The sequence below is a fragment of the Schistocerca piceifrons genome, chromosome 2 (genome assembly GCF_021461385.2).
Source record: "Schistocerca piceifrons isolate TAMUIC-IGC-003096 chromosome 2, iqSchPice1.1, whole genome shotgun sequence".
NCBI lineage: Eukaryota > Metazoa > Arthropoda > Insecta > Orthoptera > Acrididae > Schistocerca > Schistocerca piceifrons.
The window spans coordinates 511806703-511833397 of NC_060139.1; the positions used below are offsets into that span (position 1 = coordinate 511806703).

At 41.2% G+C, this 26695-nt stretch overlaps 1 protein-coding gene across 1 annotated transcript; it reads right to left on the reverse strand.

The window, feature by feature from the left end:
- Nucleotides 1–564: 564 nt before the first annotated feature.
- Nucleotides 565–24461, reverse strand: LOC124775529 (alpha-amylase 1-like). The gene is made up of 11 exons (XM_047250360.1): nt 24288–24461; nt 18754–18905; nt 14876–15041; nt 12207–12322; nt 10422–10549; nt 10196–10318; nt 9651–9772; nt 7630–7846; nt 6193–6311; nt 5933–6115; nt 565–654 (listed from the first exon to the last, which is right to left on the reverse strand). Exons 1-11 carry the CDS (start codon nt 24459–24461, stop codon nt 565–567), a joined length of 1590 nt encoding a protein of 529 aa, XP_047106316.1.
- Between the last annotated feature and the right edge of the window lie 2234 nt (nt 24462–26695).

Below are 26695 nucleotides of genomic sequence, written 5' to 3' on the forward strand. Positions count from 1 at the left end.
AAAAAAACCAACTAAACTGGTGCACTCTTCTGGAGGAATACAAAAGGGTTACTGTGTGGCAAAATCCAAAACTTAATATACTATAACTAATTCAGAAACCCATAAGATAGGTTTTTCTGTCAGTATAACTACAACATATAGTGACGTCCGATTTAATTTTACAATATATCGAATGAATTGGCATATTCGACTAGAGTGTTACCACTTAGCGGGATTTACGCCTAGCGAACTGGGATAAAAGTCTGCCAAGCGCATGGAAATAAAGGTCTGCCATAGTGTGTAACCATCTAGTGGCATTTCGTAAACTTGTAGCTGAGTGGTAACGCCTAGGTGTGCACTCCACGAACTGTACACTTTGTTTACCTGATCAGCGACCCGACGCGATCGGTTAGTGTCTACCGTCGTTACATTTCGTGTGCATCACCCGACTAGTAAATTTGTTATTATAACTGTTTTGACAGCTCACGTGTTTGAGGAAGTGTTCATTGAATACATAGAAAGTTTCAGATATATTTCTCGAAGATGTCCAAGTTTCTCACAGATGCGGATATTATGTCACAGCAGCTACGAACTGATGACGAACAGTCTCTGAGGAAAGCTGAGAAGATGGAGAGGATGACACTGAAATAAGTGAGCCGATTCAAGTGTTGTTGTCTCTTCAGATGACGAAACTACGAATTCATCTGTTAGTAGAGATCACTGCATGAGCAACGATGGCCAGACTGAATGTCATATAAAACCAGTTAGTCGTAGGGGAAGACCCAAAAGTCGTAACGTATTCTTCATCCAGGTGTTTTAGTGATGGCTGTAGCAGCAAAGACTCTTTTCTTTTTATATCGTTGATTAATTGATGGATGACATTGTTATGTACACTAGTATGCACATAATGAACAGTCGTGGACAGTTTGAGTGATCACGTAGCACACAGGATACAGACCGTGTGGAGATGAATGCCTTCCTATGTCTACTTCTATAAGCAGGAACTGAAAAAACTACCCATCTCTATTTCAGAGACATGTGAGGTATACGTAGCCCTGATGTATTTGCGGTTACTGTGCCACACAGAAAATTCCTATTTTTATCCTCACTGTATTCTGTTGTGAAAAAAGCACTCGAGATGAGAAAAAAACTGAAAACTTAGCTGCTTTTCATGAACTAATCACACCGTTGCAAGGTAAGTATTTGAAGCTGTAGACTCCTGTAGAATATATGACAATTGACGAGCAGCTAATTCCATATCGTGGCCGATGTTCCTTTCGACAATACGTACCAAAAAATAAAAAGAAAATACGGCATAAACTGCTCCGGTAAACTTGAGAATATTTTATCTCATGAACTTAGAAATATATGTAGGCACACAGCCAATTAGGCCTTTAAACAAACCAAACAAGCGTACAGAAATAGTGCTACGTTTTGTTATTCCTCTAGAATATACAGATATAAATATAGCTCCTGCCAACTGGTACACCAGCTTTCCCTTACAAGAATTCAATTTGAAAAAATTTTTGACATTACTAGAACTATTACGAAGGGACAAATCTGGTATTATCCCGCAATTTTTGCCCAATAAACAAATAATTTCAGCTACAAGTGTGTTCGATTTTACACAAGATGTAGCAGTGGTGTCATATGTCCCAATCAGATCGCGATCTGTTTGTTACCTTCGCAATACGTAATAATGGAAAGATCGATAAAGAGACAGGCTCTCAGAAAAAGCCAGAAGCTGTATCAACCATACAAAATATGCAGCAGTCACCTGTGATCAGCTACCTAGTAATGCCCTTGGTAGAAGAACGAGAAGATGGCAATTAAGAGTGTTTTCCTGTTGGTAAACTGTCTGCTCTTAGGTCTATATCCTTTACAAATTGCGCTTTGGTATTAAAGTTACAAGACATGAATTTCTGCAGACTGTGACTAAGAGCTTACTAACAAACTATATTGTCCGAAGGATGAACAATTCGAAATCTACAATAAAAAGAAGCTTTATCTATCACAACAAAGGATTTGGTGCCGACACTTAAGGATGGAAGGAACAAGGTAAAGCTGCCTAGCAAGAGAAGACAGTGTCATATGTACGAATGACAGCAAGAATTCCACAGTATGTGTGATTTGTTCCAAGCATGTATGTAGAAAGCGCACTACGGCTATCTGCACGTTCTGGAAAGAGGCAACAAAGAATGAATGTTTTATACTGCCTTAACGTGTAAAATGTAATGCCTCTGTGTTAAAAGGATACTGGAACTTAATAATCAGAAATCAATTATTTGTAAATAAAAGATGATCAAAACGTAATTAAAATTGTTATTATCCTTCTAAAAGGGAATCAAAAAGTACATTTTAAATAATTGTTTCATGGAATGATGGAGTTTTGTGTTCTTCTTAGTGTTTTAGTTTCGAGTTACACTGGCCCCACGGAGTGTTAGCGCATTTTAATATGTCACTGCTTAAGGGTTAAAGGTTTTTGTCGAGGATGAATTTTATTAGTGACTTAAGCTGGTGCTGGTGGGGGAGGGATGTGGGGGGAGGGGTGTCTGGGGATTTGGGTGGGGGGTTTGGGACGTTGTACTACACTTTCATAGGATTCTATTAGTCTGGACTGTGGTCGTTCCACTCTGAATCGCCCCTGTGAGATACTGCAGCACACTATAGGACTGTGATAGTATCTGATCCAGAAACTGATGTCTGGAATTGTAGTTAAATGATATTGGTTCTTATCGTCTATTTACGCATAATACATCTATTTTATTACGGATGTGAGTCAGACGCTTGTCTATCAACTAAGCTTTAATGGTCTTCACGTTTTCTACATTTTGAAACATTACCTTTCCTGCATACAGCTGCATAGCCTACGAACGCACTCAGGGCAGTAAAACTCTAGCTTTCACTTACCCTGATCTATGTAAGTCAACTCTCCACCTTTATCGGATAAGAAGCAGAAAGTTAAAATTACGCTTCTTTCATTTTCTTCTGCATTTACGATAGCTTTCAGAAATTACAGAAGAACATCGATTATTCGAATGCCCATCAGTCTTAACATTGGTTAATCGAAAGAATTCCAGTTCTAAAATTCTAATGCTGTGATAGTCCGGCCATAGTGGCCGTGCAGTTCTAGGCGCTACAGTCTGCAACCGAACGATCGCTACGGTCGCAGGTTCGAATCCTGCCTAGGGCATGGATGTGTTTGATGTCCTTAGGTTAGTTAGGTTTAATTAGTTCTAAGTTCTAGGCGACTGATGACCTCAGAAGTTAAGTCGCATAGTTCTCAGAGCCATTTTTGAGACAGTTCGTACTGCTGTTGTAACGTCTGCAATGGCGACCAATTGTAAACACATTATTTTTAGTGTTAACGATAAACTTCATAGTGCTTTTAAAGAAAGCTAGTAGTGAATCAACCTTAGCTCTGGAATACAGAGTGGGAAAGACAAAACATAGGTCATTAAAAACAAAACTGATGTCTTCATAAAATTTGTGAGTGTATTTGACAGTGAGGTTGGAAACTTGCATTTTTTGCTGGGATGACCGCAGTATCGTCAGGATTTGAAGAATGCGATCAGGAAAATATTCAAGGTCTGTTCGAATGTGATGTTGATGACCCTGGCTACCAGGTACTGACGGACGATGGAATCATTGCCTGTGTCCTCGAAGACCAAGACCATAGCGGACGAGGAGAGCATAGTGACAACGATGGTGCTGAAAAGGATCATACATAAGTGACGTAGTTTTGCATTATCTTACGACAGTTGTGAAGTGGTTAGAACAACAATGAGAACGCGACGCTCTCCGACTGCTGTCTTTAAAACATTTGCGAAGCTTCGTGGCAAAGGAACGCGAGATTTCCCGCAAAAACAAATGTTTTCAGTTCTTAGTCTAAATTATAGGTCTACTTTAATGAGCATTTTCAGCTTTTGGTACTGAGCTACGTATTTAGTTCATCGTGTTACTTGGAGTACAAAATATACGGGGTATTAACAATACCTGTTTATAATATACCACAATAGTGTAGGGGAAGTCGACACGAACACTTTGATGTAACACACGTGTGATCTATCAAACTGACCTACAAAAGCCACCTAACTTAACAGCACATACGTGCCGCGGATATTTTTAACATCTTCTCGTTCTCGTATGCCACCGGCTTTCACTTGAGCTTGGTTGTGAGATTAATGATAGGAAAAGACTTTTGAACACATTATGCAAAAACTAATTGCACTTACAGTTCTATCTAAACCTTACAAACACAGAAGTCTCATTGTAATAAATCCAGAAAAACGAAAAGTTTTGATAGCTAATTATGCGCTATTAAAATTCACAAAATTGCGAGGTAAAAGATTTGTAAATGCACGACTAAGCCGGTGGCTTAGGAGGACGCGAGCGTATTGTGAAATCTCGTCCGACGCGCAGGCGCTTTGTATGCCAATTTGAGGATGTTTACTGGCATTACAGACCACGAGAGTCCTATATCAAAGTGTTCGCGTTGATTTCTCTTACTCCGCTGTGATACGTTTACATCGTGTATGCGCTCATTTTAGAGTTTGTTTCTTTCATATTCGTGTGAACAATAGCAAAATATGTTTTCGTAAATAATCAGTTACTTGGAGAATGAGTTATCGAAATAGCCCTACCTCCCCATGCCCTCTATCTCATTTGTTTCGGACTATCGATGCCCTACTGTACTAAATGCTGGGGGGAGGGGGAATCATTTCAGAAAGTCAACCCTGATTTACATAATTTCTCTGCTGTGTTAGTGCTCCGCCTCAAAAGACCTCTATGTGAACCGGACGATAAACTTATTTTCGTTTCAGTTTTTTGCTCTCTAGGATTCGAAAATTAATACTGTTAATTAATATACAGTCTGATAACTCCTAACTAACTAATTTTGCAGTCCAGGTTTCCAGCGAGAGTAGTTGAAAATACTTATAATTTCAGTAACTACATTATAATGTAGTTCAATAACATGATTTAATGGAGAGAACAGTGAAAATCCCAGTCGCAACGACGTTGTCAGTAGTAAATAGTCGTTATATGTATTTTCGCATTGTTATTTTTGTTGCTTGGCTATGTATTTTGAAGGTCTGTGTAATGAGGTCTGGTATTTTGCGCTGTGCCTATATTGGTAAGACCCATTAATTCCATTAAACCGGACTGATATAAATGTTTTGGTTAAAATTAATTGGGTTATCAAGTACTACAATATGAAAATTCTCATTATAACTTGAAAATGAAACAAATTATGTACCTAGTTTCTAAGTCACTAGAAATGTCAATTCTGAAAGCCGCCCTTAACAGCCGAAACGAAAGAGTGCTACATCTCCAACACTGGCATCCAATAATGCTCCAGAAAGAAACTGAAACAGTAGTTTCTTGGTATATGCCTCGAGTGATGGTAACAACGTAGGGGTTATCTTTTTAGTCTGTTATTGTATCATAACCTAATAGATTAATCAGATAACAAAATACTGTGTTATTGTGAGAGACGGCAATGGGTGTGTCCAAAGTCAGAGTTAACTGTGCATTTTATCCTGTTTTTTGATACATACCTGTTTATACAGAAGATATTCAAACATACTACGCAATGGGTTAATTTGGTCATAAGCCTTTCGGAAGTGCAAAAATTTTATTCATCAAATTGGGTTGCAGCGCATCAGTATGTTTCACTTTTACATTTAAAAATAAAATGAAATTTAGCATTGATCAGTGAAGTTGGTATTGAATAATCTGCTTTGTCAGTTCGTTCCTGTGGTCTCTATAACGGCTTCCAGTCATACTGCGAGATTACAGCTTGGCCTGTAAAATAAATTACAAATTAACCTGATTGGTGTGGTGTAGTTCATTGACAATTCCAGGTTGTGTTTCAGTAAGCTGTGAACTGAGATACGGCATAAGATTACGTCATGGTTAAACAGTTCTCTAGCGCAACAGATATCAGCTGTACTTGAGACTTTTTGACACGATTACTTACGCCTGTGTGGATAGCCACAACACCATCGTCCTGGTTGTAAGGGATTTCGATGTAGGCCGTTCCATCACCGTTAACGGTGATGGTCTTGCCCGTGCAGCTGCTTCCACTCTTGTTACCAGAGATGACGTCACAGTATGAACCAGCGGGTAGGCCAGTCTGCAAGAAACCGGTGATTATCAGACTTTTAGATGTCAAAGTCGGTGATGCTATCTAATAAAAAATGCGACACCTACCTGAAGCGTTTGTTTCAGGTCGGAATTGGCCTCGTTGTTAATGGCAATGAAACCGGTGTTTCCTCTGGAGAAAGCAATCTGGTAGTTGCCGTTGTCCCACCAGTTGCTCATCGCGGTAGCTGATGGCATAAAGTAGAACGAAAATATGTAATTGCTTAAGTATGAGTCCAAAACGCTAACATTATTGATGGAGAAGTTGTCAAAATGCTTACTTGTGAATTAAGGGCAACGAAATTAAAGTATTACAAACGTAAAGTGCTAAGAATTTTATATACTGCTCAGCTTAAGCGAAGGAAATTTAGGTACTTTACTCAGATTTAACGAGCTCCTGGCAAGGCCATGAGGGCCTTAGGGGTTTCTACCGGCCGCCATGTCATCCTCCGCCTTGCGGCGTCACGCTGATGCAGTACGCTGCGCGAGATTAGCGGAGCGGTCTATGGAGCTACAGTCATGGACTGTGCGGCTGGTCCCGGCGGAGGTTCGAGTCCTCCCTCGGGCATGGGCGTGTGTGTTTGTCCTTAGGATAATTTAGGTTAAGTAGTGTGTAAGCTTAGGGACTGATGACCGTAGCAGTTAAGTCCCGAAAGATTTCACACACATTTTTTTTATTTTATTTTTTTTATTTTTATGCGGTACGGAGGAGTATGCGGTCGGCACACCGCTCTCCCGTCCATTTTACGGACTTTGCACACCGTGGAGCTGCTACTGGTACTACTCCATCAAGCATCAAGTAGCTCCCAGTTGATATCATGAGGCTTAGTGCAGCCCGAACCAATCCTCCCATAAAGTAAAAGCACTTGGCGGTGACGAGAATCGGGTCCTCGCATGGAAGCCATCCCCGCTGATCACTACGGAAGTGGATTGTTACTTAGATTTCTAGTGTTAAAGTTGTCTTTTCTGTTTATGGCACATATAACAATAATTGTATTAATACGAGGTAGCGAGACAGAGTGTGATGTTGGGGCTTTGATATCCTGTGTCGCTTAGATAAATCATCTGTCCCACAAAAATTTCTTAGTTTTTAACTGGTGTTGCTTTCGTGTTAGACTCGTCGTCTGATATAATTTATATAATTGTAGTACTCAATTCTAAATTAACGTTGTGTTCAATTATTTATAGTTCGAACACCCGATAATTGCTATGCTATTTGTTTTTGCTTACTATTGTTTATCTTTAATCAAGAACTCGTGTAAATAGAAAGTCCATTCGCCGAGCTACTTGCGCTGTAAAATTTCATTTCTGAAGTTTATTTTTATTTTTCATGACCGTGTGCGATTCATATTTAAGTATCTGACGAGTTCTTTCTGCTGTTGCGTACATTGTAAATCTTAATCACCGAGCGCCCACAATTCGTTGGTTAGGATAGTGGTTTTGTAATACAGGATATGACATATTTTCATCGCAACCTAGGCTGCCTAAAACAGACTGAGTACTTACTTCCTGCATTGTTCCTGAATCCGACCATGTTGTAGATCTGCCTCCAGCGGTGTTCACACACCCAGGGCCTAGCGCATGAGTCGTCAGAGTTGATGGTGGGAGAGATGATGTGTTGGTTGCCGTCCTGTGGTGGACCATCGTCCGAGCTACCGAACTCGTAGCTGGACATCACTCGTGGGAAGCCAAACGGCCACGCCAACATGAAGGCATTCGCCATCTGCAAATTATTTGAGTCTTATTGGCATAAACGGAGTGCTGATGAAATTATCTATTTCCTTTATGTAACATCCTAAAGGTATTTAATTTGTTTCCTACATATAAAGAAACGTCATATTTTGTAAGGAGAATAATAGAATAACGTCAGAATTTATTACATGAGCTCTGACTAAATGTCATTGAAATGGAGGCGGCGGGGGCAATTAAAATCTTATGTCAACTGTTTTAATTCCAAGAATATACATTATTTTGATGGGTAATATGTTGCTTTATAAAATTAATTCGAGCAACCTAAAGGATATTTTACTGGTATGAAGTGGAAACTTGAACGTATCGAAGGAGTTCAACTGTAAAATGTTAGTGGGTAAAACTCACGTGTGGGTGAGAGGGGGGGGGGGGGGGGGTAGGGGTGGTCTCGCCCTCACCAAATCTCACCAAGGGAGGAGGAGAGTGGTCAGAATTTGAAAAAGAACACACATAATTAATGGACGTCCACTAACTGACATTACATTGTATTTTAGGTTCCAAAAAGTAAGTTTGCTAGTCTACACAAAATAACCTGGAAAGGGTTGAGAAAACATGACACCTTCTAGAAATCTGAGTTTTTCGGAAGACAGTGCACTAGCTGCATCCATCACACATCAGAACGATTTGATGTTCACATGTGAGTAGGCTAATCACAGCAATGAGGATACAATGAGGTACTGCACGCTACGATTGCAGTCTTCGTACGACCACCCTGGCTTATATGATCACTTCACGCAGATCTCAGATTGGGTAACTCAACAAGATCATGCTTGTATCCGACTACCGTCCTGATGAACCCAAGTCAACTTTGTTCCTGGTGTGAGATCCGATAGTACTTTTCTTTGCTCATCTTCTTATACGAGGGTTAGAACTTAAACAGTGGCAACTATTTATTCAAAACCGATACAAAAGAGTTACATGTTTGCACTTGTTATCGTCCCTCAAAGTAGTCATCAGCGTTGTGTAGAATCCGTTGCCAGCGAAGTGGAAGGCGTTTGTATACCGTTAGCAGAGCCTGTTCTGTTGATGGTGCGAATGGAACCGTCTACTGCCTGTCGAATCTCTGGAACAACTCTGAAGCGAATGCCACGTTGTGGTTCCTTCATCTTCGGAATCAAATTAAAATCACTAGGGCATAAATTCGGAGAGTATGGCGGATGGTACAGTTCTTCCCAGTCCCATGGACCGAACAGAGCAGCCACAGCTTGCGCTGTGTGGGCCCGCGCGTTGTCGTGCAAAATGATGGGTGAGTTGCACAGAAAGTGTAGCTTCTTGTTTCGCAAAGCTGGTCGGAGGTGATGCTCCAAAAACGGACAGTACATTGTGCATTGTCGGTCTGCCGTGAAGAACGCAATGCGTTAGGATAACACCATCACAGTGGACACGAGAATCACCGTAACTTTAGACCGCTCCATTCGCACCATCAACAGAACAGGCTCTGCGAACGGTATACTACGCCTTCCACATCGCTGGCAACTGGTTCTACATAACTCTGGTGACTACTTTGAAGGACAGTAACAGGTGCAAACATGTATCTCTTATGTATCGGTTGTGAATAAATAGTTGCCATTATTTAAGTTCCAACCCTCGTATTAGCGATAATAACTTTAGAAGTATTTAATATGGTAGCTCAAAATCACCATACGGCAGTTTTATTTTTTCATTTTCCTAAGCATATTAGATACGTAAACATAACTGAAAATTTTATGTAAGAATGTTTCATCGTCGTTTACCCCAAGGACGGAGGTATCATTAGAATTAAAAATCTTTTCTCATGCCTTGTAGAGTTTTGGGTTTTGGAATGTGATGACGTTTCCGCCGCCACCATGGCCTCTCTGGTTGTCGTGGTTATCGATGAACACAAGTGCATTGTTACCGTTGACAAGGCCCCAACTTTCACCTGTAACAGGACATCAATACGTTGTACAACTACAGACACAAAGTCAGATGAATGAAAAAGAAGTATTCTGTATGGAGGTAGTCTGCACTACCACGTCTCATTTGGTGAGTTCTTTAACACGCAACTGGAATCAGTTCTTATTCCTGTTTTTGCAGTCTGCATTTAACTGCGATGCAAATATCATTATATCATTCAAACGAATTACGTAACCGTGGTAGTCTATACGACCACGTGACATGACATTTAACGTGTTCTTTAACAAGCTACTGGTGTCAACTCTTATTCCTTTTTTTAATAGTGTGCATTACGAAGCAAATATCAGTCAGTCTAATTACATAATGTTGTTTGAACGCCAGAGACTTACTTCAGCGTTTGACTGTAAATATTGCTTAAGTAAAAGAGAATATTTGTTGAAATTTTTACCGAAGTTATACAGCCACTTCATCTGGTTCTTTCTGTTGAAGCAGTTCGCCAGCTCTGTTCCATACTTGAACTCACAGACTCTTCCCATGCCGACATACTCGCCTTTCTTCACGGCTTCAGTACCTGTAAAACGAAGAACAATTTAATAGTCAGCGGAGTCAGGCTACGAAAGAGTTGAAGTGGATGCCTCCCAAAATCTTTCGTTTCTTCATGGAATAGTGATTACCTGGGTCGATGACTTCTTGGTAGATGAATGGTCGCTTGCCTCCGCCAAAATAATTACTGTTGAGGTTGCTTAGTGCGCCGTAGATTTTGGCTAGATTGTTTGGCCACATGTGTTTGGCTGCGTCAATCCTAGAATCAATGAACGAATATAAGGTATGCTCGAGACAAGAAGACATTCGCTCAAACGGCGTTGTATGTAATTCTAGTTTGATGGTGATTGTCCAGTGACGGAGCTGTGTGATACCCAGCTCAATCGGATTTAAGGGCTTCACAGAAATTTCCTCATTTCTGCAGAAATTTTTGTGCAGTTCTATGCATGACAGATCCCTCCTCATCAGCATAAAGAGAGGCTATCCAGTTTCTTAAGACAGAAGGGGAGTACACTTCATAGATTTATTTCAGAATAAAAGAGGTGAACGGAGAGCCGTGTCTTGCACTGTGCACAATATTCCGGGGGTCAGCGTTGTGAGGCACAACTTGTAAACATCAAGTACGTGCACGCCCTACGCAGGTTCACATTGTTAGCACCAGTGCCACTTTTTCGCTATGGAGGAATTCATACGGACGAATCGTGGAATCACCGCAAGTGATATTACTGTTGAGGTGTCGATAAGCAAACGAACTGCGCATCACATAATCCACGAGAGGCTTCATTAATGGAGAAATTTGTGGTTGTCCAAATACCTTTCATAGAATCAAAAGACGGAGAGAGCGGCAGTTTTCCTGACCCATCCGTTGGGACACATGTAGCAAGAAACGGATATCATTGCTCAGGTTCTGGCATGTGATGAAACTTGCTGTCGTTGCCTCCAAATGGATAAGCGTGAAGTGGCGATCCTAGTTCCGTTCGTTCAAAAATAAAATAAAAAAAGCTCACTCTGTCCCGAAAGGCAGGGAAGTCTTACTCAGTTTCTTTTTGGACGATGAAGGACCTCGCTCATCGATTGGCAACTGCAGGGTGTAACACGTAAGTTGAGGCTCAAACGGGGCGTCAAGAACAAGCGCAGGGACCAAGTTTCGAATGGGCTACTGCTTCTCCAGAACAACGCTAGATCACATGTGGCTAATAAGATCCCCGGGAACCTTCAAAAATTTCGATGAGATGCCCAGTAAAATCCTTCTTACAGCCCGGATGTCTCCCTATATGAATCAAATATCTTCGGCCCCTTAAAGTAACCTCTGAAAGGTCAGAGGTTCACCTATGACAAGGACGTGCAGGACACCGTGGAAAACTTGATCCCTCAGCAACCCAGTTGTTTCTATTTTTAAGTCATCCACGCCCTTCCTGTGCGCTAGAACCTATGGGCAATGAAAATCGTGTAACTCCACCCGTCTTTGAAGACCACGTAATTCCAGCAATCAGCACCTCAAATACCAAAGAGAGATTTGAAAGTGCATGGATTTCTCTAATCTGTCAGTAACTAGGCTTCTACTATCTTGTTACACATGTAGCAACATTATCCCTATCACGTCATTTATTTTTTAAGGAACTGTTTTTGCTTTTCCCATAAAATTTAGCAAAATGGAGTTAATAAGTTTCCCTTGTCCACCATCGTTATGTGCAGTTGTATCGTTCCGCAAGAAGTAATTATAATATTATTATTCAAATTTCTTTACATGTAACTGTATTCCCCATTTCCGTTGGGTACAGAGTATATTATATCGGCAACAGCACTACAATATATGTCGTTAAACGAGGGGACAAATCAAATTACCAGCGTATTAATCGAAAGTATAAAAATATACAGAAAAATGAAAACAAGCGGTAGTCTCTATATTATATTACCTGAATCCTGCAACTCCATAGCCGATTAGCTTGTTCATATATTCCACGATCTTGCCCCGTACGTAGTCGGACCCATCATTAAGGTCGTGAAGTCCAGACAACTCACAGTTTCGTACCTGAAAACAAAAAATGGAACATAGAATAACCATTGTCATCTCTTTCCATAAATTGCATGATTTAGCTTGTCTTTTTGAAGTACTAAGATAAAAGGCGAAATGCCGTTTGTAAGATCGTCCGAATTGCTCTTTCGATTCGAACGAATCCATTTACACCGTGTCTGAAACTATACGCAGAATATAATAAAGGAACGTACATATTGTCATGAAATATACGCACTGGCTATGAGCATCCCTATCAGACAACAGGAAAATAAAATCCAGGACAAGATTTAACCAGAGGCGCCGAGAAAAAGAGGTGGTCGCGACTTGTATTTTTTTAGACATAATCGCACCACTGAAAACATGTCGTGTAACTTGAAGAGAAGAAAGACAAGCCAGCAGTCAGCGGCATTGCCGATAACTTAGCGTTTGGATCGTTGTTTGGTTCTGTTGGGGGCCGATTATTAATGTCGAAATTGCTGAACAGCTGTGTTTCACATTTAGTCGCGTATAAGTTGACGTTGCAGGCACCAGTGCCTGTCTTGTCTATTATTCTCCCTGAACTGAAAGTGATGTTGTCAAATGGATTATTGGTGACATCATAATTGAAGACTGTCCGTCAAAACCTCAAGATAAAACTTTGCATGAAAAAGAGATGCTATAACCACAAAGTTCCTACACTACTGAGAACGAGCATTTTCACGCTCTAAAACTTCATCTAGCAGTACCAGAAAACAATCAAACCAGTCTTAAATTGGTGAGAAATAAGATAATGAGATACTCTTCTGCCCAACCAAAAAAGGAAACAGTAAGCGCAAGCTGCCTATCTGGATGACTTGATCTCAGCCACTGTGTACTTCGTTCATGCAGTTTGGTTCACTTTGACCTTTGTCAAAATTGTTATATAGGAGGAGATTTTAAGTTTTTGTTTTGACGCTTTCAAGGAGTGGTATTAAATTCAAGAAAATAGCTTAGTTTATATTTTTCTTATCCTTTATTAGTAGTTTCTCTGTATGTTGTCAATAGCGTGATGCTACATTAGGTTAAGGTATTCAATGGTTAAGTGTAAATTTTAATAAAAAAAGTTAAAAAATGAGCATACTAATTTTCATTATCATTTTAAAACAGCTGGATCCAATGGAACCAAGACTAGAGAAAAAATGCTTATTCTGAAAAAAATATGATTTATTTACCGTAACGGGAACACACAATAAAATATTACCGACTTTGTCCGTCGCCTGTCATCTTCATATCATAAGATGGATGCAGTAGTTCACTCCAGTTGTCATAATGATGTGTGATTGGCCCGGAAAATAAACTATTTTCGAAACAAAACAAAAAATTCCCGAAAACTTTATAAATTTTTGTTTTGACCCTCTCAGTTGCATGAATAATTTATTGCTGCAAGGGTAACGATTCTGGATTGACTCACCCTTACTCAAAACACACACTTTGTTATTAACCGTAAGTAGTTGTACAACATGATTCCGAAAGGTACGAATAGTTTTGTACAGGAAAGTCAAACTGAACAAAAGTCAAACTGTGCAAAGCTGTTCGTATCTCTTGGCACCATGTTATGTAACTAGTTACGGTTAATAACAAGGTTTGTGGTTTAAGAATGGGCGAGTCAGCCTGAGAGCGGTAACCATTGCAGCAGTGAACTGTATATTTACGCAGCGGAGACGGACAGAATAAAATTTTCCTTAATACTACAGAATACAATTGCGGATCTACTATCCTGGGCAGCATGCCCGGAATCAGTAAAATATTCCGTTATTGTTTGCAGTATTGTAAGATGGAAGTGTAGTTCTGTACGGCAACAAAAATATCTATCGAATGGAAATGAAGTCCCATGCTTCGTGACAGAGCGTAGGGAAACAAAAAAAAAAAAAAATTGTTTAAATGGCTCTGAGCACTATGGGACTTAACTTCTGAGGTCATCAGTCCCCTACTTAAACCTAACTAACCTAAGGACATCATACACATCCAAGCCCGAGGCAGGGTTCGAACCTGCGACCGTAGCGGTCGCGCGGTTCCAGACTGAAGCGCCTAGAATTGCTCGGCCACTCTGGCCGGCCGTAGGGGAACGATGCGGGAGACCCGCGCCGCCGTACTAGGCAAGGTCCTAATGGAGGTTGGTTGCCGTTGCCTTCCTCCGACCGTAATGAGGATTAAAGATTATTATGAAGACGACACAACAATACTCAGTCATCTTGAGGCAGGTGAAAATCCCTAACCCCGCTGGGAGTCGAACCCGGGACCCCGTGCTCGGGAAGCGAGAACGCTACTGCGAGCTGCGGACAAATATATCTATATAAACTAAAAATGTCGAAATTCAAATTACCGCAGTGTGGGATTGCCGGGGGGGGGGGGGGGATGGAAGGGGGGGTTTGTAAGGGGAGATGTTAGAAACGGTTCACATCTGCTGGCATCATCATCTTTAAATCTAACACTGATGAAGTGGAATGTTTCGAAAAAGCCTATTCCAGCATTATCTGCGTCATCTTTCAGACGTAACAGCAGCTACAGCCGTCTGGCACAGTCGATATACAACCTCTTCAGTTCGCTTACGTTGTTGGCGTCGTTGTAGTTGTTGACGGTGCAGGGCGGCTGGTGGAAGTCGTTGGTGCCGTACGGCACGTCCGGGTAGCTGTAGCCGCTGGGCTTGCTGCCACCCACGCCGCTGAGGCCGTTCCACGAGGCGCTCATGTGGTTGATCACCGCGTCCACGTAGATCCTGCAACGTGCCCAGTGCCAGTTGCTTTAGCTTGTTTGCATCACATAGCGCACAGCTTTCAACTACCATTAATAATTTAGTATCGATCTCCCTTGTAATTCAGCCAGCACGACAAAATCTACTGTCCGCTTGTTCCACACTTCGAAAGTGCAGTCTAGTCGTGCGTGAGGTTACGTATATGGTAAGTATTCTCATTTTAAGGTTTTCCTGAATTTATAAGTCTTACTTAACATTAGGAAAGGTCACTTCCATTGATAAAATTGCCCTGAAGACTGATAATAAGTGGGTCCACAGACTTCGTCAAATTTTTAAATGAAATCATTCCACTTCTGAGGAAGAAAATAAAACTAAATATTTATTCCTGCCATATAGCTGGTCTATATCTGAAAGAATAGGCAAATAATTTCGTAAAACCGAAATAACTGATGGCTTCCTTACTGACAACACGTTAGGTCTGACCATACGTCACAGTATCCAACACAATAAACCAGAAACCAAAAGCAGTTATAAGAGTCGAGGGGCATAAAGGGAAGCAGTGGTTGGGAATAGAGTGAGACAGGGATGTAGCCTATCCCCGATGTTATTGGACTGGTTTGAGGAGACCAAACAGTGAGGTCATCGGTCTCATTGGGTTAGGGAAGGATAGGGAAGGAAGTCGGCCGTGCCCTGTCAAAGGAACCATCCCGGCATTTGCCTGAGGAGATTTAGGGAAATCACGGAAAACCTAAATCAGGATGGCCGGACGCGGGATTGAACCTTCGTCCTCCTGAATGCTAGTCCCGATATTATTCAGTCTATATATTGGACAAGCAGTAAAGGAAAATAAAGAAAAATTTGAGTAGGAATTAAAATCCTTGGAAGAGAAATAAAATCCTTGGGGTTTGCGGATGACATTGTAATTCTGTCAGAGGCAGCAAAGAACCTCGGAGAGCAGCTGAATGGAATGGACAGTGTCTTGAAAGGAGGATATAAGATGAACATCGACAAAGTCAAAACGAGGATAATGGAGTGTAGCCATATCAAATCAGGCGATGCTGAGGGAGTTAGATTAGGAAATGAGACACTTAAAGTAGTAAAGGAGTTTTGCTATTTGGTTCAAATGGTTCAAATGGCTCTGAGCACTATGGGACTTAACATCTATGGTCATCAGTCCCCTAGAACGTAGAACTACTTAAACCTAACTAACCTAAGGACATCACACAACACCCAGCCATCACGAGGCAGAGAAAATCCCTGACCCCGCCGGGAATCGAACCCGGGAACCCGGGCGTGCGAAGCGAGAACGCTACCGCACGGACCTGCTTTTTGGGGAGCAAAATAACTGATGGTGGTCGAAGTAGAGAGGATATAAAATGTAGACTGGCAATGGCAAGGAAAGCGTTTCTGAAGAAGAGAAGTTTGTTAACATCGAGTATAGATTTAAGTGTCAGGAAGTCTTTTCTGAAACTATTTGTATGGAAGTGAAACTTTGAAGGTAAATAGTTTGGACAAGAAGAGAATAGAAGCTTTTGAAATGTGGTGTTAGTGTTACAGAAGATTAGATGGGTAGATGACGTAACTAATGAGGAGGTACTGAATAGAATTAAGGGGAAGAGGAATTAGTGCCATAACTTGACGACTAGACGAAGGGATCGGTTGGTAGGACGTGTTCTGAGGCATCAGGGGATCACCAATTTAGTACTGGAAGGCAGCGCGAAGGGTAAAAGTCGTAGAGGTAGACAAAAGATGAATACACCATACAGATTCAGGAAGGATGTCGGCTGCAGTAGGTACTTGGAGATGAAGAGGCTTGCACAGGATAGAGTAGCAGGGAAAGCTGCATCAAACCAGTCGCTGGACTGAAGACCACAACAACGACAACAACAAACCTTACAAACAATCTGGAATTTATAAAATCAGCTGGGGAGAACGCAAAAACTTTTACGTAGGACTACCTGGTAGAAGTTTGAACACACGTTTTATAGAACACAGTAAGACAACTGACATCATCCTGCGCGAGCCATATTCGAGCAACTAAACGCGAGTTAGATAACCTTTAAAACTCTTCAGAAATTTTCCATAAAAAAGGAAAGGTAGATAGCTGGATTAATTACAAAGGAATTCATAGGGACTTTCGAAAACAGCCAGAATCCCTTTTGGATGAAAAGACTGACCTTAAAAATGTGAAACTCCTGGACTGCTTCGTGAACGTCTAATAATCTTGTCTTAATACTTGTAAATATTGTAGACCATGCTACGCTTACTACTACTTCACACCTTTCCTACAGTTACGTATTTCTTGCGCTTGTTTGTGGACCGCTGTTTTGATCTATATCTGATGTTTTAGACCGTATTCTGTACTTGCATTTTTGGATATTGTTGTATTTTGACCTGATAGTCATTTCATCTTTTTACCTAGTTTTAATCTATATTCTCAGTCACGTTTTTAGATAGCATTTTTATCTGGCACGTGTTTCCGTCACTTTTCTCTTTTCTGCACACACACACATTTCACAAGTCACATGATATCGACTCCATATGTTAGCATCTTTGGACTCCATATTCTTTGTATGTTTACATCTTTGTCGCTTTTGTGATCCAGTTACCACACTTACTACTTGAAGTTTAAACTACAGTGTTTACATAATTATTTCTCCAGCTCTATAACTATATGGTATGTGGAACAGCAGATAAATTCACAACAGCTCAAGCAACTGCTCTTACACAGCATGTCGCAGCTTTGTATTATTGAGTGGATTACAACATCCCATAAACAGCTTTAAAATTTTCACTTTCAGCGTTTGTCAATTTCATAAATATGTGAATTATATTTGACGACCGATGGTTATTAGAATGCTTGAAAATGACCACACGCCGAAACTGCAGTCGCAATAAATAATGTTTTAACAGCCAAAATCGCAATTATTTCATTTAAAAATTGTCCGGAACAATTGCGAGTAAATCCTAAACTTTTTCATGTTATATAATTTACTTCTGAACTCTGATCTGCGTATAGATATTAGTTGATTAACATAACATTATTCTTGTCTGTGCAGCTACCACAGACGGACTCGAGCACACGCTACTGTCGACATACTAATAAAAAACAGCTACGAGAAGTCTATCGCCCATTGCCAAATTTACTGCTCGAAAGTGATACTATACAGTTATCTCAGTTGTGTTTTCCTCATCATCATTTCATCATCATCGTCATGCAAATCGCCGAAGTGACGTCGAATAAAAACACTTGCACCAGGAGGCTGAACTACCTAAAAGGAGACTCCCGGCCAAACACGCCATACAACCGTATTCTCCTTAAGAATGTGAACCTCTAACTCTGCAAGTGACTGACTGAGAGATGATCTAAAGATTTCCGTCATTAAATGTGGAACGTCACTTTCTACTACAATAGAGAATAGTGTCTGCGTATTCCCTCAGACATATTTCGTATTAACGGATGTAACTGATTTGATGACCTATTGCCTATACATGACCCTCATGATTGTTATTTCCGCATATATAATGTCACGCTTGAATCAAGGTTTCCTACTCTCCCTCAAAATTTTTTATTGTAAGTGTTTTAAACTCAGTTATGGACATAAGATAAGCTCCTGAACTGATTATGTCAATGACCTTAATAATCACAGAATCGAATTTGTCCCTTTCCATAATCCTTCATCTCCGTTTTATAGCAAAACCCATCGTGAGAGTAAAAGCTTTTTGACTGACTTACCGGACTCCAACGTTGTTGCAGCGGTTCACCATGTCTTTGAACTCGGACTCCGAACCAGATCGGCTGACAATCCTGTAGGAGACAGGCTGGTATCGTTCCCACCACGGTCTATTGTTGGTGGTGATTGACATGTACTCGTTTGGCGGCGATATCTGAACGTTAGGGAAAATTAGTTGTTAGCTTATTTATACACAGTGAGTAATTTTTAAACTGTCAAAGTTACTCCAACAACACTTCACAAGTCAATATCTGTTCTAAATCTTAAGTGTCACTGACACACTAATTCGTTTACTATACCACAATGGCGACATTTTTAAATTCCTATACGATGTCCATTACTGTGTACGAGGGCTATTCGAAAAGTAAGGAACGGTCGGTCGCAAAATAGAAACCACTCTGAAAAACTGATGGAACTTTGCACGGGTGTATTGGGCAATGTCCGTAGTATGACGCTATCTATAGCGTCATGACGCGCTTCTCAGGTCTGAGCGCACAATGAGCGCGTAAAGATGGCTAGAAAATAGTGTCTCCCGCAAAGTATGGGCGCCTGCCGAGAGATTTCATCTGATTTCATGTAACGCCCCATAACGTTTAAATGTCACGCAGCTCCTTCTTGATAGCTTTCGGTCGCACACTGCGTGGGCATCGAAAAGGCCACTGCAGGGTTTTCGATGGGAACTGTTTGATCACTCACCATATAGCCCCGAAATGGCTCCCTTTGATTTTCATCTGTGCTCAAACGATCCGCCGGCTATGGCACAAAATCAACTAGCTGCAGTCCAGTGCAAAATACTGTCGGAAGCACAGGATGCTGCCTGCTATGACGAGGGTGCTGTGAAGATGGTGCAACACTACGACTGATGTCTAAGTCGGAGCGGCGACTATGTAGAGAAGTAGCAGGAAGGTGTAGCTAAATGTTGTAAATATAACTGTTCTGATTGTCTGTGTGGTTTCCATTTCGCCACCGATCGTTCCTTATTTTCCAAATAGCACTCGTACGTTATTATTGCAATTAAATATTGCTCCTCTAGTGTTATATTACAGAAGAATGCTGAAGAGTAGATGGGTAGATCAGTTACCTAATGAGGAGGCACTGAACAGAATTGGGGAGAAGAGGAATTTATGGCACAACTTGACTAGAAGGAACCGGTTGCTAAGACACGTTCTGAGGCAGCAAGGGATCGTCAATTTAGTTCTTATAATTAAATGTTTCCCTGTGTTTCCCTGAGACATTTAATTATAAGATCTATAAGATCACCAATGGTACAAGGACGTCCCATTATCTCCAATGCTGGGGTGCTTGCCAATATCGGAGAGCCCTGGCAGTAGTGACAATAAATAAGGGAAAAACGAAGTTTGAGTTGAGGAGGGTACTCAGCTTAGGTAGTTCATGCAGCAGTGTCGACTATCGTACTGTGGTGGTGTAATGGTTAGAAGTTCTGTTTAGCAAGCAATAAGACGCACGTTCGACTCCCGGACGCAGCACAAATTTTAATTCATTTCGTCTGCTTCGCCGCCCTCAATTTAGTATTGGAGGGAAGCGCGGAGGGTAAGAGGAGAGGGAGACGAGGGCATGAATACACTGAACAGGTTCAAAAGGATGTAGTTAGCAGTAGGTACTCGGAGATGGAGAAGCTTGCGCAGGATAGAGTAGCATGGAGAGCTGCATCAAACCAGTATCTGGATTAAGGACTACAACAACAACAACCTCTACTGTATAAATTGTAATACTGACTCATTAAGATATCTAGTTAAATGTAACAGAGGATAAGAACGCCCTAGTAGTAAATAAATATATAGTATAAATATATAATATAAATATATAGTATATAAATAAGTATAAAAATGGTTCAAATGGCCCTAAGCACTATCTGAGGTCGTCAGTCCCCTTGACTTGGAACTACTTAAACCTAACTAACTTAATGACATCACACACATCCATGCCCGAGGCAGGATTCGAACCTGCGACCGTAGCAGCCGCGTAGTTTCGGACTGAAGAGCCTAGAACCGTACGACCGCAACGGCCGGCTATAAATAAGTATACAAATATGCGGTATATAAATATATAAAAGTAGCTTGACAATGAATTGTGTGTTCTAGGACATCATGCACTAGAGATTTAAGTCTTGCATTCGATCTTCACAAGTTCTTCCAGATTACTGCATTTACTGCGGGCGTCGGAGGTACAGTAATTATACGTTAATTCGTTTGGTAACTGGCTTCCCGCTGCTAATACTGCCGCGAGAAACAGCGGTCACGACGCTTCTCCCTTTATCTGTGATATCGAGCTGATTAAAATTTTACAGCAAATTATACTCTTCACTGATTTCAAATAAAGAAATATATCTATCCAAAAAGAAACCAATCCTAAAAATCTACTGTTATATCCGAAACATACTTTTCTCAGTCGATTACATTTATCATTGAGGAGGTATCGGCCGCATTTTGAACAGATTTTGTCAGAGACCATCGTTCTCCGCATATGTTGGGATATATTTGCGCGGAGGCAGATACAAAATGATGAAGTACATGAATCGGAGGAAAGAACGGCTACCCACAGCAGGAAAGAAAGGTTTTCACATCCGTATAAAATAGATGCTGACGTGGGAAGTGATTCGAAATTCGGACAGGGATGTTTACTTTGCGACAGTTATACCGTAAGTTTAACAGTGATCTCCACACCAATAGCCAATAACGTATATCTTCGTGACAGGCAAAATGCAAAGGAGCATGGCATTTGAATAGGGGCATACAATACCATTTATTACAAGCCCCTCATGAATCATGGACCTTGCTGAGGTGAGCTTTGCTTGCGTGCCTGACTGATAGAGATAGTAGTGCCGTGACTGTAACTAGAACGGAGCTGTTTATGAGAAGAGGCCAGATTATGGTATGGTTCCTGAAGACAGGCAGCAGCTTTTTTCAGTAGTTTCATGGGAAACTGTCTGGATAATTTACTGATCTGGTTTTGTAACATTAGCCTTGCTAAGCTGGTACTATGAAGGGTTGAAAACAAAGGGAAAGTACTGCCACTATTTCCCGATAACGTACAACTCTACTGTAGTCAGCTACTAATGGCATCGTCTTGCGTAAAATCTTTCGGAAGTAAAACAGTCCACATCTGTGCCAATCTCTTCATCTCAGAGTAGCGCTAACAACCTACAATTATTTGCTGTATATGTTTTAACCTCTGTCTTTCTCTACAGTTTTTGCCCTCTACAACTTTCTCTAGTGTCATGGAAGTCATTCTCTGATGTCTTAGCAGATGTCGTATCATCCTGTCCCTTGCCCTCGACAGTGTTTTACTGATATTACTATCCTCCTCAATTCTGCGCAAAACCTCCTAATTTCTTACCTTATCAGTCGACCTAATTTTCAATATTCGTCTGTAGTACCGCATCTCAAACTCTTCGAATCTCTTCTGTTGCGCGTTTCCCATAGTCCATGTTTCACTACCATACAATACTGTGCTTCAAACGTACTTTCTCACAAATTTCTTTCTAAAATTAAAGTCTATGTCTGATACTAGTAGACTTCTCTTGACCAGGAATACCTTTTTTGCCACCGCTAGTCTGCTTTTGATGTCCTCCTTGCTCCCCCCGTCATGTTATTTTGCTGCCAAGGTAGCAGAATTTCTTAAATGCGTCTACTTCGTGATCATCAGTCCTGATATTAAGATTCTTTGCTGTTCTCACTTCTGCTACTTCTCATTACTTTCGTCTTTCTTCCATTTATTCTTAGCCGTGGTCTGTACTCATAAGCCGGTTCATTCCATTCAACAGATCATATAATTCTACTTTACTTTCACTGAGGACAGCTATGTCATCAGGAGAATCGTACCACTGATATCCTTCCACCTTTAATTTTAATTCCACTTTTGAACTTTTCTTTTATTTCCATCATTGCTTCTTCGATGTTCAGATTGAACAGTAAGGGCGAAAGACTACATCCCTGTCTTACACACTTTTTAATCCGAGCAATTCGTTCTTCTCTTATTATTCCCTCTTGGCTCATGTACATATTGTATATTACCCGTCTCTCCCTATAGCTTACCCCTATTTCTCTCAGAATTTCGATCTTCTTGCACCATTTTACATTGTCGAACGCATTTTGCAGGTCGACAAATCTTATGAACGTGTCTTTATTTTTCTATAGTCTTGTTTCTATTGTCAACTGCAACAGAAGAATTGCCTCTCTGGTGTCTTTACGTTTCCTACAACGAAACTGTTCGTCATCTGACAAATCCTCGATTTTTTCCATTCTCCTGTATATTATCCTTATCAGCAGCTTGGATATACGAGCTATTATGTGTGATAACTCTCAAACTTGTCAGCTCTTGCAGTCTTCGGAATTGTGTGGACGATATTTTTCCGAAAGTCAGATGGTGTGTAGCCGGACTCATACATTCTACACACCAATGTGAATAGTCGTTTTGTTGCCACTTCCTCAAATAATTTTTGAAATTTTGATGGAATGTTATGTACCCCTTCGTCCTTATTTGATCTTAAAGTCCTCCAAACCTCTCTTAAGTTCTGATTTTAATACTGGCTCCCCTATCTCTTCTAAATAGACTCCTGTTTCTTCTTCTAACACATCAGGCAACTCTCCTTCCTCATAGAGAACTTCAGGGTACTCTTTCCACTTATCCACTCTCTCCTCTGTATTTAACAGCGGAATTCCCTCTGCACTCTTAATGTTACCACTCTTGCTTTTCATTTCACCGAAGGCAGTCTTTCCGACAATCATTTATTTTTCCATTTCTTCACATTTTTCATGCAGCCATTTCGTCTTAGCTTCGCTGAACTTCCTATTTTTTCCTCCTTCAGCGACTTGCATTTCCATGTTCCTGGATTTCCCTGAACATGTTTGTGCTTCCTTTTATCGTCGATCAGCTGAAGTATTTCTTCTGTTACCCATGATTCCTTCGAGGTTACCTTCTTTGTTCCTATGTTTTTCTTACCTACTTCTGTGATTGCCATTTTTAGAGATGTCCATACTTCAACTGTACTGCCTGCTGAACTATTCCTTATTGCTGTATCTATAGCTTTAGAGATCTGCAGGCGTAATTCGTCATTCCATAGGTCTTCCGTGTCCCACTTCTTTGCGTATTGATTCTTCCTGACTAATATTTTGAACCTCAACGTACTCTTCATCACTGTTACATTGTGATCTGTGTCTGTATCTGCTCCTGGATACGCCTTAGAGTCCATTATCTGATTTAGGAATCTCTGTCTGACCATGATGTAATTTAACTGAAATCTTCCCATATCACCCGGCCTTTTCCGAGTATACCTCCTTCTCTTGTGATTCTAAACCAGAGTATTCGCTATTGCTAGCTGAAATGTTACAAAACTCAATTAGTCTTTCTTGTATCTCGTTCCTTGACCCAACCCCATATTCTCCTGTAATATTCAGGTAGTAAATAAATGTCTGTGTGCTCGTATGGTAGATGTTGGTTTGCTACATGTAAAAGTGTGTAACAGTTGACGATGGTATATGTCTGCATTCGGAATCTAGCAAGAACACAGTCTCACCTGTACGCCAGCATAGCCCTTGGGCGCCAGGAATCGCTCGCACTCGGCCGCGATGTCCGCCCACTTCCACTCGAACAGGTGGACCATGGCGCTGCGGCCGTTCGCCACGTTGGGGTCCCATTGGGCGCTGACTGTGGCCAGCGAGGCTGCCAACAGGCAAAGTACGGACAACATGGCTGCGCCTCGACTGTCCACTACAAGGCAACTTCCTCTGACACGGCGCCCGTTTTTATAGTACGCCAAAAAAAAAAAAAATATCTATCGACGTGATTGCAACTCACAAGGTTTCACGTGATAGGACAAACATTATACGTCGGTGCAGCTAATGGATGTTTAATGCCAGGTGTATTTTGTTATTAATAAGATTAACAGGTTTATACGCACAGAGAACAAAAGATATTATATTTGCTAAATCATTATAAATAAGTACGTCATTCGACACAACTGATAACATTTTCCGTAGAGCTACAGAAGGAGACTTACACGTTTCTTCGTCCGTAAGAAGCTCAACTATGATTTACAGCCGCAGAGTATCAAGCTTAAAACGTAATCCTTACCGATAGCAGGCAGGTGGATGAATCCCTGTAAAAATGATACGATGCTACTTGCCTAACTGTGAGCTACTTGTACAGAGCGTAATTACCCCTGGCATATCAAGGCTTCTGTTATAAATCTCTGTCGTTTCCTGAAAGACATACGCTTTTCTAGTGTTCCTGCTTTAACGTAACACTGTAAAGTAGAAAACTGTGGAAGCACCATAAATGGACATAATTTCAGGAAAAAGAGAGTTTCAGAAAATGCAGACTGCAGACTTTCGACCATGCACCTATGTTAACAGTAAACTACATTTTTAAAACGGTCAAAATGAAAGCGTAAAATTACTGTACACCAAATTTGATGTTGCCCTAATATGACGCTATCATGTCACTATGGCCAATGATCAGGATCTTTGCATTACCGTTAGTCGATATAAAAGTATGTGAAAGACGTAACCACCCGACTAGGAGTTACTTGTTCTACGACCACGGCTGTACTCCGTAAATGGCGGTGTCTGGCGAAGGGTACTTCCGTTACCACTATCATTTCTCCCCTTCCCTGTTCCGTTGCCGACCACAGTGGCCGAGCGGTTCTAGGCACTTCAGTCTGGAACCGCGCGAGCCCTAAGGTCGCTGGTTCGAATACTGCCTCGGGCATGGATGTGTGTGATGTCCTTAGGTTAGTTAGGTTTAAGCAGTTCTAAGTTATAGGGGACTGATGACCTCAGGTGTTAAGTCCCATAGTGCTCAGAGCCATTTGAACCAATTTTGAACCTGTTCCGCTCGCGATTATTTCGTGGGAAGAATGGCTGTCGGTTAAGTCCTCTACGACATTAAATTTCTCTCACTTTCTTTGCTCTACTTTTCTTGAAACATACGCTCTCCAAATTTTGGCAGCAAACCTGCTTGTGACTCAAACGCCTCCCTTGCAGCGTCTATCACAGGAGGTTCTTGAGCATCTCATTAAAGTTTCGCGCGGTTTTTAAACGACCCTGAAAAGAAACGAGTATCCCATGATTGGATACTTCCTGTTTCTTCTGTAAAGGGATAACAAAAACTTACTGTTTGATGGAATTACTGCAGCTTCTATACGACGTAGTGCGACTCCGAGGCTGACATCTAAGCACCGAAGCGTGAGCAAGTGATTGGGTTAGCATTGGTGACTTTCCGATGTGCGTGCGGTAAATGCAGAAACACGAACCATGGCAACTTTGTTGCCACATGCGTCCAAATGGGACCAAAGTGTTGTTAATCTTTTTGGCTGTCGAAGGGAAAACGCCGGAAGACATCTATGAGATACCGAGAATATTTATGGGCAGGATGTCTGTCGAGAACCACCGTTGTGGCATGGTGCGAGAGAACGGAAGATGCTGCTTCATGGTAGTGCTCTTCCACATATCTCAGATGTCGTAAAGCAGAAGTTACGCCAACTCACGTGATCATCCCTTCTGTCCCTTAAAGGAGGCCTTGCAGCGTCAACGATTCCTGTCGGACGAGGATGTGCATTAGGCAGTTACGGTCATCTTCACAAGACAGGAGACACTGTTTTACCCATGGAGTATCTTCAAGCTGGTGCGTTGGTGAGATGACTTCCTCACTGCTCAAAGCAGCTTTGCCTGATTGGCTTACCGATTCTCGCCTGTACGGCCACCATACGTAAACTTTGTTATGGTCTCTTACATTAATTCTACCTGATAAGATCTCAGGCTGATCACCAGTACTCCATAATCGGTCGAATCAGTGTCTTGTAAGCCACTTCGTTTGTCGATGAATTACTTTTCCTGGACGTTCTTCTAGTGAGCCTCTGCCTGTCATCAGCTTTTCTACTGTTTGTTTCATCTCGTCATTCCACTCTAGGTCACTTCCTGTGCC

Coding starts and splice junctions, on each gene's coding strand:
- LOC124775529 (XM_047250360.1), bottom strand. CDS start 24,461: ATGTTGTCCGTACTTTGCCTGTTGGCAGCCTCGCTGGCCACAGTCAGC. Junction 18,906..24,287: donor AGGGCTATGCTGGCGTACAG/GTGAGACTGTGT, acceptor CCTAACGTTCAG/ATATCGCCGCCAAACGAGTA. Junction 6,116..6,192: donor ACCTGAAACAAACGCTTCAG/GTAGGTGTCGCA, acceptor GGTTTCTTGCAG/ACTGGCCTACCCGCTGGTTC.